This window comes from Fukomys damarensis, unplaced genomic scaffold, assembly GCF_012274545.1.
Source record: "Fukomys damarensis isolate Sample0158 unplaced genomic scaffold, DMR_v1.0_HiC HiC_scaffold_27, whole genome shotgun sequence".
Classification (NCBI taxonomy): domain Eukaryota; kingdom Metazoa; phylum Chordata; class Mammalia; order Rodentia; family Bathyergidae; genus Fukomys; species Fukomys damarensis.
Window position 1 is genome coordinate 20,686,976 of NW_022900939.1, and position 19,676 is coordinate 20,706,651.

General features: G+C 37.1%; 1 protein-coding gene across 20 annotated transcripts in view; it reads right to left on the reverse strand.

The window, feature by feature from the left end:
• The window catches only part of Ppp6r3 (protein phosphatase 6 regulatory subunit 3), a 142,450-nt gene that overhangs the window by 18,355 nt on the left and 104,419 nt on the right, over positions 1–19,676 (reverse strand). For 4 of the 20 annotated variants that reach the window (XM_033756747.1, XM_010635756.3, XM_019209267.2 and 1 more), the window contains exons 15-19: positions 13,425–13,511; positions 8,696–8,775; positions 6,997–7,051; positions 6,048–6,178; positions 714–835 (exon numbers count right to left, since the gene is read on the reverse strand). In XM_033756747.1, the coding sequence (XP_033612638.1) occupies positions 714–835; positions 6,048–6,178; positions 6,997–7,051; positions 8,696–8,775; positions 13,425–13,511 (475 nt within the window). Of the gene's footprint in view, positions 1–713; positions 836–6,047; positions 6,179–6,996; positions 7,052–8,695; positions 8,794–13,424; positions 13,512–19,676 lie in introns of all 20 variants that reach the window. The other 16 variants (XM_033756746.1, XM_010635755.3, XM_010635750.3 and 13 more) reach the window with 5 other exon arrangements.

Consider the following 19,676-nt stretch of genomic DNA (forward strand, 5'->3'; position numbering starts at 1 on the left):
CAGGCTTGGGGAAAGCCTCCTAACAACCCATAATGGCTCATTTGCATCGATATTTTCCGGAACATTTAGAAATCGGCATTTTTTTAAAGACCAGTGAACCCAAGTGTTTCTTGCAAGCAGCAAAGAAAAGCTTGCTTTAGCTAACAAGTTTTAGGGTTATAAATTCCATAAGTAAATTACAAAGAATCCATGTAACCAAGACCTGTCATGTAAAGGTACAAGATCCCAATGATGAATGTAATTGTACCGTATACCTAAAATGTACCAATAAAGTCAATGAGAAAAAAAATTAAAACAGAAGCATAAAACCAAGAAAAAAAAAAAAAAAGAATCCATTTAAAACCTGCTTAGGCTTTAAGCTGCTTCCTCTGGTTTGTTTGTTCTATTCATGTTCCCACAAAGCACAATTATTTCCTCATTTTTGCATCTGCTCTTTCCCTTTCTATATACAGTACTGGTATATGGAGCCAGAAGGGGCCACCCTAGTGGGTCATATCCTCTGGCCAAAGTGATGCCTGTGATGTTCATGCTTAGCATTAAAGCCTCACTCTTTCCTTAAGCCTAGTCCAAAAAACTCAAATCTGCATAGGATTCACACTACAATGTGTTTCTACTCAACTACTTCTTCAGTAGCCACCTTAGATGCTACTATTCTATTTTTCAGAAGTCTCAATTTTAACACACTACAACTAATAGAACCCAAGACAACTTACGTTCATTAAGGTCTACCTCCATTTTATCTTCTGTGTTGGTACTGTTAGATTCAAACAAGTCTTGTTTTGCTCCATCTTCTTCTTCAGAATCTGTACTTTCTTCACTGTCTGTACTCCCCGAGCTACGAAAAAAGAGACTGAGATATTTGATGCTGTTTGTCAGCCACAGAAAAATTCAGAAGACCCAAAGCTCACCCCAAACAAAATCATATTGTGCTTCCTCTGGATCACACCAGCGTGTGGTAAGGACACAAGGGAAGACTTTTGGAACGGGCTGCAGAAACTCATGTAAAACCAGCAACAACGCCTTCACCTGGGCCTAGAGACCACCATCTAGAAAGCTGCCTCTACAGATGCACAGCAGGTCTCACTGTGGGGGTAATCTGCATTTTCCTAATGACCAAAGATGCCAGTCATCTTTTTGTATGTTTATTTTGCTATCTTCTAAATAATTATCATCTCACATTTTTAGAGTAATTTTTAAAGGAGACTTTTAAAAAAGATGGGTACAGATTTCATTCTACAGATTTCCATGAACAAGTTTTTATCAGGTTTATGATTTTAAATGTCTTCTCCCAGTACATCGTTTGTCCTTTCATTCTCTCTCTCTTTTTTTTTTTTTTTGGTACTGGGGATTGAACGGGTCCTTGCGCTTGCAAGGCAGGCCACTGAATGTCCTTTCATTCTTAATAGTGTCCTTTGAAGATTTTACAAAGTTGTAAGTTCTGATGAAATTCTTTCATTAAAATTAGATGAATTTTTCTTTCATGTTTGGTGCTTGGGTGATGTATCTAAGAAATCCTTGCTTAGCCCAAAGTCATAGATTTTCTATAATTTCCTGGTAGAAGTTTTAGATTCATGTTTTACACTTAAGTCTGAGACCCATTTGGAGTTAATGTAAGCATACAGTAAGAACACAGACCAATGTCCATTTTCTAAATATGGATGCTCAATTATTCTAGAACCACTGTTGAAACAGACTATTCTTTCTCTATATAATCGCCTTGGAACCTCTATTAAAAATCAGTTGTCCACAGGAATCAGCCTATTCGTGGGTTATCTATTCTGTCACACTAACACACTCTTGGTTTCAATTACTGTATATCTTGATTGAAGCCATGTTAGTCCTCCAATTTTGTTGTTCTTTATGAAGTCATTTTGACTATTCTAGGTCTTTTACATTTTCATTTGAATTCAGTTATGTGTTAATAGCTACACGAAAAAAGCCTCTTTAGGATTTTGTTGGGGACTGTACCAACTCTAGAGATTAGTCTGGGAGAAATGGCATCTTATCAATATCAAGTCTTCCAACTCATAAACATTTATCACATTTTTAGTTTCTCTAGGAAATGCAACAGTGCAAGCTAAAACTTCCTGTTTAATGGACTTCAGTACATAGGTCTTGTAAATTTTTTGTAAAATTTATCCTTATATATATACTTAGCATTTTTGATGCTATTATTGATAGTGTTTAGTAGGTTCTATTCCAATTATGAGTTTCAGTAGACAGACATACAACTATATTTTACACTGTACAATGCTAAACTTACTAGACTTACTCTAGTAGTCTTTTTGTATATTCCAGCAAATTTCTTACATCAATAGTTGTGTCTGAGAATAGCTTTACTTGTAGTCTAGATGTCTTTTCTTCTTTTTCTTATTGCACTAGCTAGAAATCCAGTACAATACTGAAAAGAAGCTATATGAAAAGACATCCTTGTCTTGTTCCTAATCTTAGGAGGTAGTGAGAGTTTGTGCTGAGTATGACTAACTGCAGTTTTTATACATATTTCAATCAGGTTGAAGAAAATCCCTTCCATTTCTAGTTTGCTGAGTTTGTATTAGGAATAGATACTGGATTTGATAACGTGTTTCTTGATGGATCTTAAGATGTTAATGCAATTCTGTCCTCTTAAGAGTAAACCTTGGTCATGTCATATTGCCATATTTGATGTGCTTAAACTCTAAGTTTCTGCCTATCTGTTCATGACAACTATCAGCCAGTTTTCATCTCTTGCAATGTAATGTCAATTTTTGGTACTCAGAAAGCCTGATGTGTCTCATACAATTGGATGGATGGCTAAAATCCATTCTTTTTCAATTTTCTTGAAGCTTTTTTTTGATTTGGTATTTCTTTATGAAATTTCTGGTAGAATTCATCAATGAAAAGGGCCTGAAATTTTTACTTTTTAGTGGGAAGTTTTTTGTTTCTTATGAGCAGTTTCTAAACAAAAAATTCAACTTCTTCACTACATATAAGACTATTCAGGTTTTTTTTTTTTTTCTTGCCTGAATTTTTGTAGTTTTCTCTTTCAAAGATCATACAGGTTGTCAGGCTTTCTGGCATAGAGTTGTTCATAATCTCTACTATCTCTTAAATCTTTCCAATGTCTAGAATCTATACTGATGTCATCTCTCATTCCTTTTATCCCTGATCATTCTAGCTAGAAATTTACTATTTTTATTGAGCTTCTCAAAGAACAATGTTTAGACTTATTAATTTCTTCTAGTTTTTCTGCTTTGTATTTCACTGAATTTTATTAGAATCATACAAGCTAGTACTTATTTCTGCTTGAATTTAATTTGCCTTTTCTAGTTTTTCTGTTTTTTTTTGAGGCAGGTCTCACTTGTATTTCAGGCTGTCCTCAAACTTACAAGCTAAGGCTATTGATTTTCTTCCTTTTTAATATATTGTTAGCACTGAAAAAAAAAAATCTCTAAGTACTGGTTAAACTGCATCCTGCAAATGTGGATATAATTTCATTGTCTTTTAGTTCAAACTATGTACTGTGGAATTTTACCGTTGATTTCTTTTTGACACATATGTTATTAAAATTTCTAAATATCTAGAGATTTCTCAGAGGTCTTTCTGTTACTAATTTCTAATTTCATTCCATTTTCATTAGAAAATGGCTTAAACCCTTTAGAATTTATTGAGATTCACTTTATGAGCTGAATATGGTAACTATTTCATAAACTTTAAAAGAGTACCTTCTGTCGCGGTTGGCTAGCGTTCTACAAATGTGTAAGTAGGACAAACCAGTTCAGTGCTGTTCAAGTGTACTATATCCTTATGATTTCTGCCTATTTCACCAATTACTGAGAGAATATTAAACTCTGCCTATAATTGTGGATTCTCTATTTCTTTTTTGCAGTTCTATTAGTTTCTGCTTTATGTATGTTGAAGCTGTCATTAGGTGTACATATTTAAGACTGTTATATCCTCTTAATGAATCAACCCCTTTATTATTATAAAGATTTTATTTTTTTTCTTTGAAATCTACTGAGTTTAATACAGATGTTCTAGTTTTTAAAAAATCAATGTTGATATGTTTATTAGTATTGAGATGGATTTTTCGACTTTTAATATTGTTTATTCTCTTAAATGTTTTTTATATGTAGATAAAGTTAGACCTTGTTTTTCCAATAGGACAATCTCTGCCATTCTGCTTGCCTTCCCGCCTATCTGCACATACGTGTATGTGTTTATCTTGCCCAAGTGTTCTACTATTGAACTATAGGCCCAGCCCCTCTGCCTTTGAATGAGGGCATTGGACAGTTTATTTTACAAAGTTATTTAGGATTCATTCTATCATCTTGCTGTTGGTTGTTTGTCCCAGCTGTCCTTTGTTGTGTTTTTCTGCCTTCATTTGGAATATTTTTATAATTTGATTTTACTTCCTTTTTGGTTTAACATTGACTTCTAGCTCTGTTGTTTTAGTGATTTCTTTAGGGTCTGTCATGATGTATTTTCAAGTGATAGATATCATAGCCAAACCTAGAAACAACCTAAATGTCCATTAATGGGAGAATAAATATAGGAATTGTAATGCATCCACTTGGTGGACCACTTACTACTCACCAATAAAAAGGAATCAGCTACTAATACATTACAGTTCTCAGAATGTAATTATGTAGAATGAAAAAAAAGTGTATAATATAATTTATGTAACTCTAATTTAAATGAAGAAAAAGTAAATAAAAGACAGGAAGGGGCAATGCTTCACAAAAAGGAATGAGACAACGTTTAGGGGTGAAGAGTTAGTTCAAGGTCTTTATTAGGATGAGTTTCATGGACTACATGTTGAAGCTTACAACCCTGTATAATTTTTTTTAAATGCAGTTTACTATATGTCAATTATACCTCAGCAGAGTTGTTACAGGAACAAAAAAATCTTTTTCTCATCATTCCATGTTTTTTTTGGTATCAAGTGCCATCTTCTCTAGGATACACTGTCTTCCTTCCAGACTTAATCCTCTGTGCTCTCCACACATGCTACTCTCGAAGAATATATTGCATCTCTGTCATAACATGTGAGGCCAGTTTGCCTCTAGAGGAAAAATAGCAATTTGCAATGGCTCTTTAGTGAACTCACACACTACAAGAACAAAATCTCATATAAATGGTGACAAACAAATATGACTGATCTTTATCTTTAACAAGTCACCATGAAGATATGTGGCTCTGGTTATCTGGCTCTAGGAGCTGCAGCTGCTAGCTATCTTGCCATCCTCATGCAGTGTTAAATCAACATGTAGAAGATGAAAGAGTGGGAATAAATGAAAGAAGCTAGGTCCAAAAACCTTGTTAAACTCTGTTATCAGATCAAGATTGTGAGAAAAATACTTTTCTTGTGTAAGCCCCTGCTAGGTCTTTAGTAACTTGTGACAAAAGCATTCTTATGAGACTCAACTTAACTCCAGATACACACAGGGAACCAGCAACTCTGACAGACTACCCAACAAGAGGAACAGAGTAAGAGGATGATTGACAGATGGGATTTTACTTTACACTCTTTTTGTTCTCTTTGGATTTTAGGCCATGTGAAAACATCACTTATAATAACAAATGAAATAAAAATTAAAGTTTAGCTACTGCTATTCATCACTCTCTTTGAACTATGAAGATTCTGATAATGAATATTCGTAACAAGAACCATGTGGAAGAAAATCTATTTAGGTTCTTGTGTAAAAAGAATTAAGATGTGTTATGTACATGTACAAATTTCCCACAACGAATATAATTATTATGTACTTTAAGCATGTACCAATAAAATTAAAGACGTGGCCTGATACAGCATCACCCCCCCGCCAAGATGCCGGGCCACAATGTCCCTTAACGATGCCTAAACATCTGCAGTGTGTTTAAGCAGCCTGCTATGGCTATGGCACTGCAGACTAGAGAATCCAACACCAATTTCCATCATTTCATCAGGACACTTCATCTGACCTCGATAAAAACACTGGTCTCTGGGTTAAACAAAAGTGAAGATACACTGTCTCATGATAAGCATCTGTTGTGTATAATTATGAGTGTAATGAACTATCTTTCACCTGGATCTTCTTTGGGACTCTGGTGCAAATGCAATGTGCTTTTCCTCCCAGATATCCTCCTCATCGGAGCCACCATCATCAAACTGCTGTATTCTTTCCTTACAACATGCTTCAAACAAGGCGATATTTCCCTAAATAAAAACAAGAAGGGGAGGGGACCACAAATTCAAGCGATTTTCTCCTCCAAAGTTACCAATGTAAAATGCATTTTTCTATTGTTTTAAAAAATTATACCTATCATACCTCCCCACAAAAATGTATGTCTAATACTAGCTTCTGTGTATGTAACAAAAAGTTCCCCTAAAAAGACTGCATTCAAAACCAGCATGCAGGCGGCCTAGACCACACTCTTCTCACAAACTCACATCACCTAAGCACAACAGTATGAAACCAAGAGCTCCCCCTGCCCTGGATATGTAATCCTAGATCTGGCCAATAAGTAAAAGAAAGCTATGCTCTGTCTCATGTCCCCCTTCTAGCTAAGCAGCAATGAGCTGCCATGGCCCCAATCAGTTGTTTCTAAAACATCACATCAGCAAATAAACCAATGGTCTCTCATACTAACCCAATTAAATTCAAGACTATGCCTATTCAAATACTGTGAATGCCTTGGTGTTTCCAGAGCAGCATGGTAGGAGAGGCTGGTCCTGATCTTGGGAACAGAAGGGAGACAACCTGCAGCCTTCCCTTTACAACCAAAGGTCTGTGCTGCTATCACCAGTGATCCTGGTGATATTAGCCCAGTCACATTTAAGACAGGGTTGCAAATTCATGCTGAAAGCTGCCAGGTAGACGTTAGAAGTGGGTGACACATGCGATGTCAACCTAAGATGTGGGCTCCCAGTGATCAAGGCAACTACACTTGGGCCCTAGTAGAAGCCAACTCCACCTTCCACTTCTCTACCTCTTATGTGCCGCATTATTCATGACAGAACATATTGATACTTACGCTTTCATTTGTATTGAGAGTGAAGTTGATGTCTGACACCCGATCAAAAGAAACACTGTAAACAAAATATAAGTGTAAGACTTGTTAATTACCTAGAAGCTACTAGAAAAAACATTCATAAAATTTTCTTCATTAAAAATATTTAAATTATCATGAAAATCTCTATACACACAAAGCAAAATCTTCTGTTAAATGTCATTTCCCTTGGTATTAAGAAATATATTCAGGAGGGAGTCAGATGGAAGTCTTTTGAGGAATATGCCTTTGAAACACCCTGTAAGCCTTCCTATAAAGGGTTTACAGCACCTATGGCAACAACACGGTTCCACTGACCATACTAATATGCCCAAGAAAGATACTTGCAAAAAATCAGGTCAAACCACAAAAACATACAAAAATATTGTCAGGCACTGAGCTTTCTCCACTTATAGCTAAATTCATACCCAAAATACAGAGGCATCCTTGAAATCTTATGCTATAACAAGGCACAATCCAGGAAGATCAGAGAGAGTAAAACAATGTATAGCCTATTCAACTTATAGAGAAGATGGACCCCTGACTATAATACTCTGTCAGACTCCAGACAGGACAAGTAGGGATTGCAGGTTCTGTTGTGAGGTGAGGAACCAATCTTGGGTAGACTGCTCCCAAGGTAAAGAGATAACCTTGTGGAGTGTTCCTGCTTTTTCTGGATCGAGATAAACCAATCCTAAGGCAGCTGACAGAATTTACCTCCTGCTGTTTACAGTGGAGACTCTGTTCCACTATGCCAATACAACATATTGAGGGCACTAAGTGTGCTGTAAAAATATTTTAACTTCTTCCATACTATAAACTGCTATTCGTAGTAAACAACAGCTTCCACTGGCTGTAGTTCAACAAATTATTGAGAACTGACTGCTGCTAAGCCATCATAGCAGATACCAGGTATTCATGGGCATAATATAATCTGTGAGAGACAACATCCAGTACTTGAACGCCAGGTGCCACAATTTCTCTTCAACTGTTCTCTCTAAGTTGTAATATTCATTTCAAAAACACCATGTTTACACGTATCTTTCCTTTCCAAAGGTCAGGTGCTAGACAACTGATGCTCGTTTCTGTGAATCACTTATACTTTCTCTATTCAGACACTGTAAAGCACCTATAACTCCTGCTCTGTGCCTCTGTTACCTTGATTGCAGAATGAATGATTTCACTGTATGGCTCTCCCCAAAGCCCAAAACTCCCTTACAATAAGTCTCCTAGAAGACTGAACACATACACAGCAGAGCTGCTCCTGCCAACATGGTAATCTGTTGGAATATAAAACCTCATCACATGTTCTGTAAATGAACACTCCTCAAACTAAGTAATGAACAACATGGGGGCTAACTACGTTAAATAATGCTATTTAACACTACCTAAGCAAACTGATGTCTTGGGCTCCTAAAAGAAGGATAATACAATAAAAATGAATCTCTGTTGAAAAAGGGCAAGTCCAACAGTGACTGCATTTTTCCTTGAGGTGATACTTTAAGTCCTAACTGTCCTTAACTAGTCAGCCTCAAGGCTGGACTTACAGAGCCACAAGTAGAGAATATTCTTCCTAATTCAAGAAAGCCAGAGAGGCCCAAGAACACAGCAGAATTAAAAAAAAAAAGTTTCATGAAAAGCAGCACTGTATGAGGCAATTACAGAAATAGAAAAACATACTCACTTGCCAATGTCATCTTGATCTGCAAACTTCTCATCGTTGAAGCCAAACTGGTCAATAAAATTGGACGTCATTTGTTGCATCTGATAATCAGAAAAGGCCTGGCAACCCCAGGACCAGTGACAGTGATATCATGATTCTAATGACATTCTACACACTATTTGCCCATTTGTGTTCCAGAACTCATCTTATTTACGTAGCCATATGGCTTTAAAAGTTGGTGTGTTTTTCTAAAAAAAAAATCAAATAATTTCAGACACATTTTACCAAAAAAGGAGTAATGCTTGAAATTTGGTTCACAAATTGTTCTAATGTACATAACAATGCAAAAAATATTAAATGGTCACTGTCTTCTATTGTCTAGAGACAGATTTGAGTTAAGCCTTGTGTGAAGAAGTGACCAAGTGACATGCAGCAGTCTGAAATTATGACGTGTGTCAGTCACCTTATAGACACAACCAACTTTACCCTAAGATCCAACATGCACTGACTCCTTCCCACCTCCCTCCTTGCCATCTTCCACTCGATTTACCTCAGCAAAAGAACATAAAAGGAAAAATGACTGATAAACATATGATCAAATCATGATCCTACAAACAAAATATTTAGAAATAATTCATTTTCTAGAATGAAAGAAAGAAAGAAAAGAGAGAGAGAAAGGAGAGAGAGAGAGAAAGAGGGGGAGGGAGGGAGGAAGGACGGACTTAAGTCTTAGAGGCTGGAAAGAATGTAAGACAGAATTAACTTCTACACTACCTACCTTAAGGAGAAAACAGAAGGTTTTAACCCTTTGCAATCATTCAAGAAAGCCTAGCATACTAGAAGGCCCATGGAAATAGCCAGTTGTTTGTTTCCATCATTACCTAGTGAACACCAGGTTCACCTGGGTTTCCTTAGTTGAAAAACGGGGGAATATTGTAATGAACTCCACGAAAATGTTGATACTCCTGAGTTTGAGTAAGCAGGCCCAAGGAACAAGTAAAATCAGGGAGTATGCTGATTAATCAGAAGTAACAAAGAATACACGAAGACAAGCAAAAGCCACCTTGTCATACTAACCCAACACTAAATACAAGACCCATAGCAGTGTGTGTACTATCTGTGGGTAGCATGGCTGTTTCCCAAAGGCAGCCCCATGAGGGCAGCAGATGAAGCTGTTAGCTGAACTGAAGCACTCCTACAGCCACTTGCTGGGAAGAAGGCAACTCCTACCCCGATCCCCCTGAGTCAAAGCAACTTCTCGGGTCCACACCTATGGGCAGAGCCCACAGATTTCATCCTGCAGATGTGCACTGCAAATACCTTTAACAATAATTCCTAATGACTCATTCATTCTGGTGGCAGGGAATTATGGCATGGATAATCCATACTGTAGATAATTTAAAAATAAACCTTATATATTTGGCTTTGGAAGGTATCTTTTGCTTAGATCTGAAAAAAGCTGTATCTAGTTTGGATACATAAAGAGAATCCCAATCTCACTTTTCTCTCACGCAAGACAGTGCACACCCGCCACCCTGTTTTCATTCACACCTCCATGCTTTCTTTCTCTGGTCTGGTCCCTGAGATGGCATTGTATGAGTATATGGGGGCCAGCAGGCACCTCCCTGCTGGACAGTCATTCACAATGTATCTGCAGAGGCAATTTTGTAGTGGCACACTGGTCAGAAGAGTGAGACAAGTTCTAGGTTATAAGCTTGAATTTGGGCATATGAATGGAAAACATGATAGGCAGCACTCACATTCATTAAATAAAAAAGAAAGAAACCAACTCCTATAAATGGCAGTCTTATCTCTGATAAGGATGTTTGGTACTTTCAAGATGTGCTAAAGAATCATGCAGTCATTCTGCTGCATAAGCCAGGCTCTGAGCTTATACTAGAAATCTGCTATGCAAGGGAAGGGTCAACACTCAGTTGTTTCTTTTATTTTCCTTTTCTTCAATTTTTTTGTACCTTAATGATCATATTATGATTTTTGGGGGTCATTGTAAATGAGATGAAATGTTCCCCAAAATATTTCTATACTTAAATTCTTCATAAATATTAAGTATATCCCACATATATACATATGCATGTACATATATAGACATTCGCATGCACACATGTATCTGCATTCATTCTAGCCATCTAGGGATATGTGTATGGCCACTGCCAGACACTACTAACTTCAAGCAGTAATTAAAAAGGAAAAAATAGTAAAAGCTACAGTCCTCATTATTTCTAGGTCTATTACAATTTTGAGGAATATGCAAACCAGTAAACAACTTCATATTTCAAAATGAATTTTCACAAATAAAGCTATCAAAGTTTACAAACCCATCTAAGTGAAGACTGTTAACTATTTTTTACTTAAAGTTATATTAAAAGTACTTTGAACTTTTGAGATATCCACATCTGGAAAGCACCACAGGCCATGTAATTATTCATAAAGCACAGTACTGCCCACACAGTCAACATCAGAGACTGTTCAAGGCATCAAGCAGTGTGCTAACCACTTTTTAAGCAAATTTCTTTAACAGTCCTACCAGCCAGGCCACAGAAACAGCTAGTGAATTAAGCTGATGTGACTGCCAGTCCCACACCTGCGTAGGAAGTGGGGTGGCAGAGTTGCCAGATCACTGCCAACACCCATGTGGGGGCCTGACCTGAAATCCTGACAGTGCAGGCAAAGAGCTCTCATCGCCATGCCTCTAAGAACAGAATTAGGAGGATAGGGAGTCAGCACTAGATGTCAGGTAACCAGAAAGAACTAGAACAAAAAGTACAACACGGTTACATTATTAAATGACCTGCCTTGAGCTTTCTATATTCAGGGAAATGGTCAACAGGAAGCCCAACTACAAATGTAAATGAGAAATTTGATTAACTGTAAATTAATCTGATTATAACAGATTATGATGAAACTCTTTAAAAATTAACCTTTCTTTACATAAAAGGCTTTGGATCATGTTTCTTACTTTCAAAACAGTCCCTGGTTAGTTTAAATAAGCCTGTTGATCAAAAAGATAATAATTATTTTTCCTTCTTCTGAAGGTCTACAGGAAGTGGATGAAATTCAAAAGACTAGGAGCTTGTTAAAGGTGTGTTACTAAGTCAATTTTATGACTGTTTCATATATATTATCAGCAGCCAGTCAAACTACAAGAAAAAATGTAAGAAAAGTCCCTGGAACAATTATGACCCTTGAACTTGGTATCAAGAGAAATAGGGATCCATTTTCTAGATGTCCTAAAACTAACTGCTTTCTTGTTGGAATTTTGGGCCTGACAGAATATATTCTAATCTATGCGTTAGTCCCTAGCATCATTAAAAAAAGAAAGGGAAAAAGAGCAGGAAGTCCAAGTTTACTAATGTATTTAGAAACAGATGTTTAGGGTATTTTCTCTCTTTCAATGCTAGATTTCAATAGGTACCAAAAATCATGTTGTTAATTTACATTTGATACTACCAAGCTTTTTACTTCAGGAGCAGAGCAATGTGTAGTATTGGGGTTTATTCTTAGGTGGGATGACTATTTCAGTAGCTGCAGGTGCTTCAGTGGAGAGGCCAATGTTAATGTGCTTCCTGGGACAATATCAGGGAGCTCTAGGAACAAGAAAGAATGACCTGTAGGTACAAAGGCTCACAATATGCCAGGTGAGCCAGCTGGGTGGTGAGTATTACCAGAAACCAAGAAAATATCTAATTTTCAATAAGGCAATGATACCTCAACAGCACTCCCTATGGGTCCCTAATTGTACAGTACTCAGGAATGAGCTGCCAAAGGGTAGAAATGTCAGGAATCAAGAGGAAGGCCAGCCAAATGGCAAAGCTACTTTAGACTTACATGGAAAGCGTAAACACTAGTCTACCTGACAAAAGCAAGCAATTCCTTAGCCTCAGACTGACAGATATACAACCTTGAAGCCAAAAGACAAGGTCACCATAACTACCAGGAGCTTTGTCCTGGTCCTAGTAAAAGATGAGGACTAAAGACTGAGAAAAAAGAAGCCAAGCTTATAAGGTTCAGTGTAGAGAGGGAATTTAATTTTACTTAATTTTACTGCCACACCAAAGAAATTTATATTCCAAGATAAGAACAATTTCCACATAAAGGGCTGATCACTTGCTATAGGGCATCTATTTTGAGCTCACAAATTGATACTACTAGCTTGATTATTCCTCCAATAAAGATTAAAGGCGGCTGATAAATGGAGATGAGTGTGGGGCAGAGAAGGAGTAGCAATAATTACTTCAACTAAGATTAAATGTATGTATCACTGAAATAGAATTTACAAGATATTAGAAACATACCATTCATTAACAAGAAAAGAATTATTTTAATAAGCTGTTTGGTTCAGGGATATTGGTAAAAGTTTACATTTTTAAAGTCTTATTTCTATTATTCTTACCCACATGCCTGTACTACACCAATCTATTTAAACAACTCAACTACTGTAAAGATCTGCATAACAGGAATGTGTCAGATGATTTTCCAACTACTCCAAATCCCCTAAAAATTTATTTGACTAATTATTGTTATCAGGTCTCAGACATTCCCTGGGAATACATCAGTATAAACCTACGTCTCCTGTACCAGCCATTCCTATTTTAAATCCTTTTGCCTAACTAATAAATTACCCCACATAACATTTTAATACATAATCTAACTCCAAATCTGATTTGACAAATGGCAACTAAACTAAGCATTTAAAATAAAAACAAAGAGCAAAGCTTTAGGCATGACTCACTTGCTGCAAAGAGGAATCCTGTGAGAAACCCGTTTCTTTAAAGTCAATTTCATCATCACTGGATGAATGAATATGGCAGGTTGTAACCTATATGCATAAAAATGTAAAAAACTATTTAACATAGAAAATGTTTTGGACATTTGTATCAGCATTTTTATGGAAAAAAAATAACAGTTTTTCTCTCAGTGTGTAACAGAAAAAAACAAAAGTAACAGTTAAATTGTCAAACCCACCCAATCATCAAGAGTATACTTCCCTCAGTCTGGCTACCAGCCCTGCTGCTGCTCTTTTCTGGTTATTTCACTCCTCATTACTAACACTACTACAAATCAGATGTTTTTCAAAAGAGATGAGTTAATCCACCAAAATGATTACTTTTATAATTATCACCAATTAAAACAATCACAAGGGGGGAAAAAGGCTGAAAAAACAGTGGTTATGTCTGAAACATAAAAATAGTCGGTATATGCCAGGCCTGCAGAATAAAACTGCAGTCCTCAGGGATTACTACTGGTCACAAGAAAGGTCAGGTTTAAATATAACCATTTCACCTAAGATTCTTGAATTTTCTGCCCACACTGGCCATGAGCAGTAATAGGGTTTGATCTAACAGCCCCCTGTCCCCGAAACACCCCAAATTTGCCCAGGAAAATATACCCTCCTCATGCACCCAGGATATACAATCAACTCTCAACAATGAAAAAATACAGACACAAAGTGCTCACTAATTAACAGGTAAGTGATTTTTAATTATTTATGAATGTCACATAATATTAGAGGGAAATGTATTAGTAATTAGACATTAATATATACAAATGATTAAGTACTACTAATAATTGCTCTATAGCAAGTGTAAGTATGAGAAGCTTATAAATTTCTAGAAACAAACATTATACTTGAAGGTACTTGCACTATATTCTCTGAGGTATTTATTCTTTACTTTTTGTAGAAGTGTTTCGGGCAGAGAAGACTGTCTTTAGGGGAAAGACACAAGCAGCTGCCACCTGTTGACGCTTGAGAATGTGCCTAATAGCAGGGATTTTGGTGGGACTGGCCTGGTCTGCTTTGGAAACTGTCTGGCATTGGTTCAAGAAACCCAGAGTTCAAACCAAATAGGCCTGTCTGAAGTATGACTTGTGACATCCTGAATAAATCACTGCCTAAATAAGATTAATCTCTTTTCCTTTTAGCAATCTTTGATAAAGACATTAGCCCCAAGTGAAATTAAATGATACTAATTCAATGTTTCCAATTACTTCCCTTTTCATTCTCCCTGAGGTATGAAGCACTGGTACTGTACTTGTGAATCTGGCCTGAGAAAATTCAGAGATATAGTTTGTTATCAGTGAAGGACACCTGTTTGGGTCAACAGTAGCTTCAGTAAGTTACCAGGGAGACACGAGGGAATGGGATGGTCCAGGGCCCAACCAGGTTGTGGTTATGCTTAGTGGCCACACCTGCCATTTTATGGAAAAACTATATCCAAATGGATTTAGAAGAGCTTTGGGCTACTTGCCTAAAAAGTTAGCATCTATGTTATGCTGGGCCAATGTGTAATAGAAGGGTGCAACCTGATGGTAGATTACAGAAAGAGGAAAATTCAAAGCACAGGCTAGTAGAACAGAACAAAAGAGAATAAAATAGAGTTGGCTGAACCTAGCAGTCTTGCCTTAGGGAAAACAGCTACAATATATCCTTATATTTTTACTTTTTCCTACAAAACAGTTTACCACTTCATCAGTTAAGGTGAGGAGGAAGCCTGTTAAGCAACTATTATGTACCATATATGGTGACTCCTAAGAGAGTTCTACCTAAATTGTTTCCTCAAAATAATCCAGGAGGTCCTTACATTGTTTTTCTCTAAAAATAAACTAATTTTAGCAAATTATTATAAAAAACAACACAATGTATGTATGTACACCTTCATTTAGCTTCATTGTTATGAATGGAGAATGTGATTCTGGTTCTACCCTTGTGGCTCCTGGTTAAAAACATTCATAAAATGAGCTAAAAAGAGTAATTTTCCCATGGGGGAAACTCACTAATCAGAATCCCAACCAGTTCATCACTGAAATGTATACAAAATCGAATTTCTGGTGTATATTTTCAAATACACTCCTTCTGAGCCATCCTCAGCTCGGGAAATGTCACCTTCCTTCTTTGGCAAAAATCCTCAGTCATTATACATCATATGCCCAACTCTACTTTCACAGTGTAACTTAACAATGTAACTGCCATTAGTCTTCACCAAGTCTACTACTACCTCACTAGTGTAAGCCATCTAACCCCTCCCCTTGATTAATGCTCAGGAAGCAGCTTGCAAGGCTCCTGCTCTTAACTCTTGCTCCTCTATAGCCTGCCACCAGCAATAGTGATCTTTCAAAAATGCACATCAAATTATATCAGTCTTTTTTTTAGTTCAAAACCTAAAAGGTTCCCGTCTCACTAAGATAAAAAACCAAGATGCTAACCATGGACTACAGGGCTATACAAATTTTAGCTGTTTAGTGCCTCTCAGGCCTCGTGTTTTCCTATGTTCTCCTTCACCTACTGATTACAACCAGACCAGACACATTAGGAACAATCCAATCCTGGGGCCGCTGCCCTTCGGATGTACTTCCCTCCTCCCAAGTCTCCACAATGTTATCTCCTCAGTGAGGTTCTCCTGGACCACCTAATACTAAACTGCACTTCTGCCCAAATCATTCTCCAACTCCCTGTGTTTGCTCCTCAGCAGTTGTATCACCTGAAATGTGTATATGACACACACAGTGTTTGTTTAGCCATTGCCATTGAAGTATGGATTTTTCCCAACATTATTTTTAGTACTATTATACTGTTTCTGGCTCATAGTAGGCACTCACATACTGAATTAATGAATACCAATAAATCATTCAACGAGAATAAATTCAACAAAAAGTTAACAAGTACATAACATTTTTTGCCAAGCTGGATGTATTCTAAGTGAAATATACAGTACTCTTGATGTTGCTATAGGGAAAAAAAAGCTTCTGAAATTTTACCTTCTTTCATAATAGCTTAAGGCTACTGACTACTGTTAGAGGAAGAAACAAAAAGGCGATTTCTTCATGTAAGCTGCCAAAGAAAACTCCAAGTATAATGTGATTAGTAAACCCAGTGAGAAGCAGAAGTTGACTCTTACTCCTCACTATTTAAAGCATGGTCTCGCATGGTCTCATTGCTCCCAGTGTGGTTCCACTGCTGACCTCTGTCACCTGCCTACCCTAGGGGGGGCAACACTAACTCTTGCTTCCACCTCAGGCATTTCATACATGCATGTTCCTTCCATTATACATCCCCCTCCATATACTCTCTCCCAGTGGTGGGAAAGATGCATTAACATGCACTTCCCTCACTGGAGACAAGAAAAATACAAAATATTTCATTATCTAACTCTTTCTAAACTTTTACCAATTTTCAGTTTGAGGGCTTACTCAATACAGGACTTTGAATATAATTACAAAACCAAATTTTATTTGTAATAAACTCCCAACATAAAAATCTAGGCAGTATATGAATCTACCCATGCATATTATTTTTGATACACTGGGGAAGTCTAAAGCACTTCAAATATCCTAAGAGTTTAATGAAAATATTGCAGTAGAAGCAACAGGAGCTGGGGATTGGAAGAGGATCCTCTATAAGTGAGGAAATCCCCAGGGCAGGAGCTAGTAGGACAGATAAGTATTTATTATGTAAGTGAGTGTATCTTTGCTGTAAAGAAGAAAGCAAGGACAGGCCAGGGTAACTATATGTACTATCTTAAGGTATGAATACGAATGAAACAAATCCCAGAGAGGTATCTGAGCCATCCTAAAACTAATTAAGTAAAGGCAATAGATCTATCCACTTGAGAAAGGAGCAGGGATAAGGAATGTATTACCTCTGATGATGAATGATTAAAAAGGCAAGTGCATTTACTACGGCCATGTACTACATTCACATGTGGGTACTCTCTGTCACTTTTCCAAGAGTAAGCAAGCAAGGTTCACTGTATTTGTCAAGTTGAGTGTACAGAAATATTCATATAGCTTATTTTCCATAGAACCTGGTACTCAACTGCACCAAGATATAGCCTGAAAACATTCTGTACTTGAAAATGAAGGGCATGGAGGGTGCAATTAAGATCCTTGGTAGAGTCAGGATGTAGCTCAGTGGTGCTGCGCCTGCCTGGCAAGCAAGGTCTTAAGTTCAATCCCCGGTAAGGCGGGGTGGGGGTGGGGGTGGGTTGTCTCTTGGTAGTCTAAGATTACTGTATAAGTAACCTTTAAAACTTGAGTGATCTGTCGCCCTTAAAATATTACAATATAGAGCTAGGTATGGTAGGACAAGCCTAAAATTTCAGTTCCTGAGGTAGAACTGTCTCAAGTTTGAGGTCAGCCCTGGCTACATAGTGAGTTCAAGGCCAGGCTATACAAAGTCCTTGTCTCAAAAACAAAAAAACAACAAAACAAAAAATCATACACACACACAAAAACCCAAACAAAAACTACAATGTAAAATTCCATACTGGAAGGACTTCTAACTAAATGGAGACATATTTAGGAAAGATTCTGAGATCAAAAAACTGAAAAGGTCTTGAGATCAACCCGAAAGCCTCAACAAGCAGCAAAATTATGGAGTGGGCTAATTCAACAGAAGTCAGCAATGTTCTAGAAATCTGACCTCATATATATTCTCCTCATTCCATCTTACTGTAGAATATGTATGCGGTCCACTGATAGTGTTGCAAAGGAACTGTGCTCCACTTCGGGTGATGGATGAAGCTCATGAGGACTTTCATTTCAACACAGGTATAAATGTCTATAATGTGTGGCTCAAAGGGGGACTGGACACACATTCTGAGCTGCACGTCCACATCCCTCCATGAGGTATTTACACAGTCACATGGCAGGTTTACTGTCAGCATGTAAAGGAACTGAGTGTTACTTGGAATGCTATTAAACCCTCCTTTACTGCAGAACTGCTCACAAAGAAGTCTGCTTGAGTTACCTAAGTTTTTTTTTCTTTAAGCCTGGTAAGATTTTGACATCTGCTTTTGAAATCAAAGGATACTTTTAACAGAAATTTCCCAAACAAAAGCAGAATATTCTTAAATATTCCTTTATATATAATAAGAAACAAGGAAAAAAACAAAAATTCCCTTTTATGAGATGATGTGGTCTGCATTCTTAACAGGGAATTAATACAGAATCTCTAAAATTAAATGGTTAAATCTCACAGTATGGGAGAGAACAATTTTGATGCACTCTCTCTCTCTCTCACACACACACACACACACACACACACACACACACACACACACACACACAGCAAACAAAATGAAAAGAAAAGAAAAAGAGACAAAAACCACCCCAAAAAAGTCAGAATTTCCAGGTTAGGTGGTATTTTGGGTAGTATTTAACCCAGCGTGCTGGGGATTTAACTCAGTGGTTCTGCACCTGCCTGGCAAGTGCAAGGTACTGAGTTTATTCTGGTTCAGGAGGGGAAAAAATGCCTCAGTATTTAACCCAGCTTAATATTTTAACCAATTTGATTAGCGGGGAAGAAAGAACCCTAAAAACTATTTACAATGGGTAATATATTCACAAAAATGACTTAGGCTTTCCTTGATGACCCACAGCTGTCAATATGAATGTTAATTTCTCTATCAGGCTGTAAAATAAACATGTAGGGCCCATAGACCCATTTTAATTAAATGGCTCCATAAGGTCCCCTTTCATAGTTACCTCTGTTTCATAATCCTCCCACCTCTTTACACTTTTTAAACTACTTTAAAAAGTTATTACCCAACTACGCTGTCCTGATTGGAAAAAGAATCAAACCTGTTAGTTTACCATGCAGGAGGCACAGGCCCTAACAGAAGTGTGACACAGGATGTCCTGGGAACACTCTAGCTTTCAAAACTTGCTTCTCTCTTGTTTTTAAATTATGTACTGAACAGATAAGGCTGCCAGGTAACTGATACAGCACACTGTTACTATATACTAAAAATTCAAGAGTACAGCTGCTAGATTTCAAATAACAAATTTAATGTTGGACAGAGCTATTTCCAAGCCAAGGTTCTCATCTTATCAGTTGGTATATGCTTACAAAAGAAAATGCTTCCCTATCTTTAAAAGCAAAACCAAACAATACTTACCTCAAACCTTAACATGTTAAAAAACAAAAATACATTCCAAAGTCCAATATAATTTTTAAAAAATTATCAATGCCATCATTCCCTGGCTG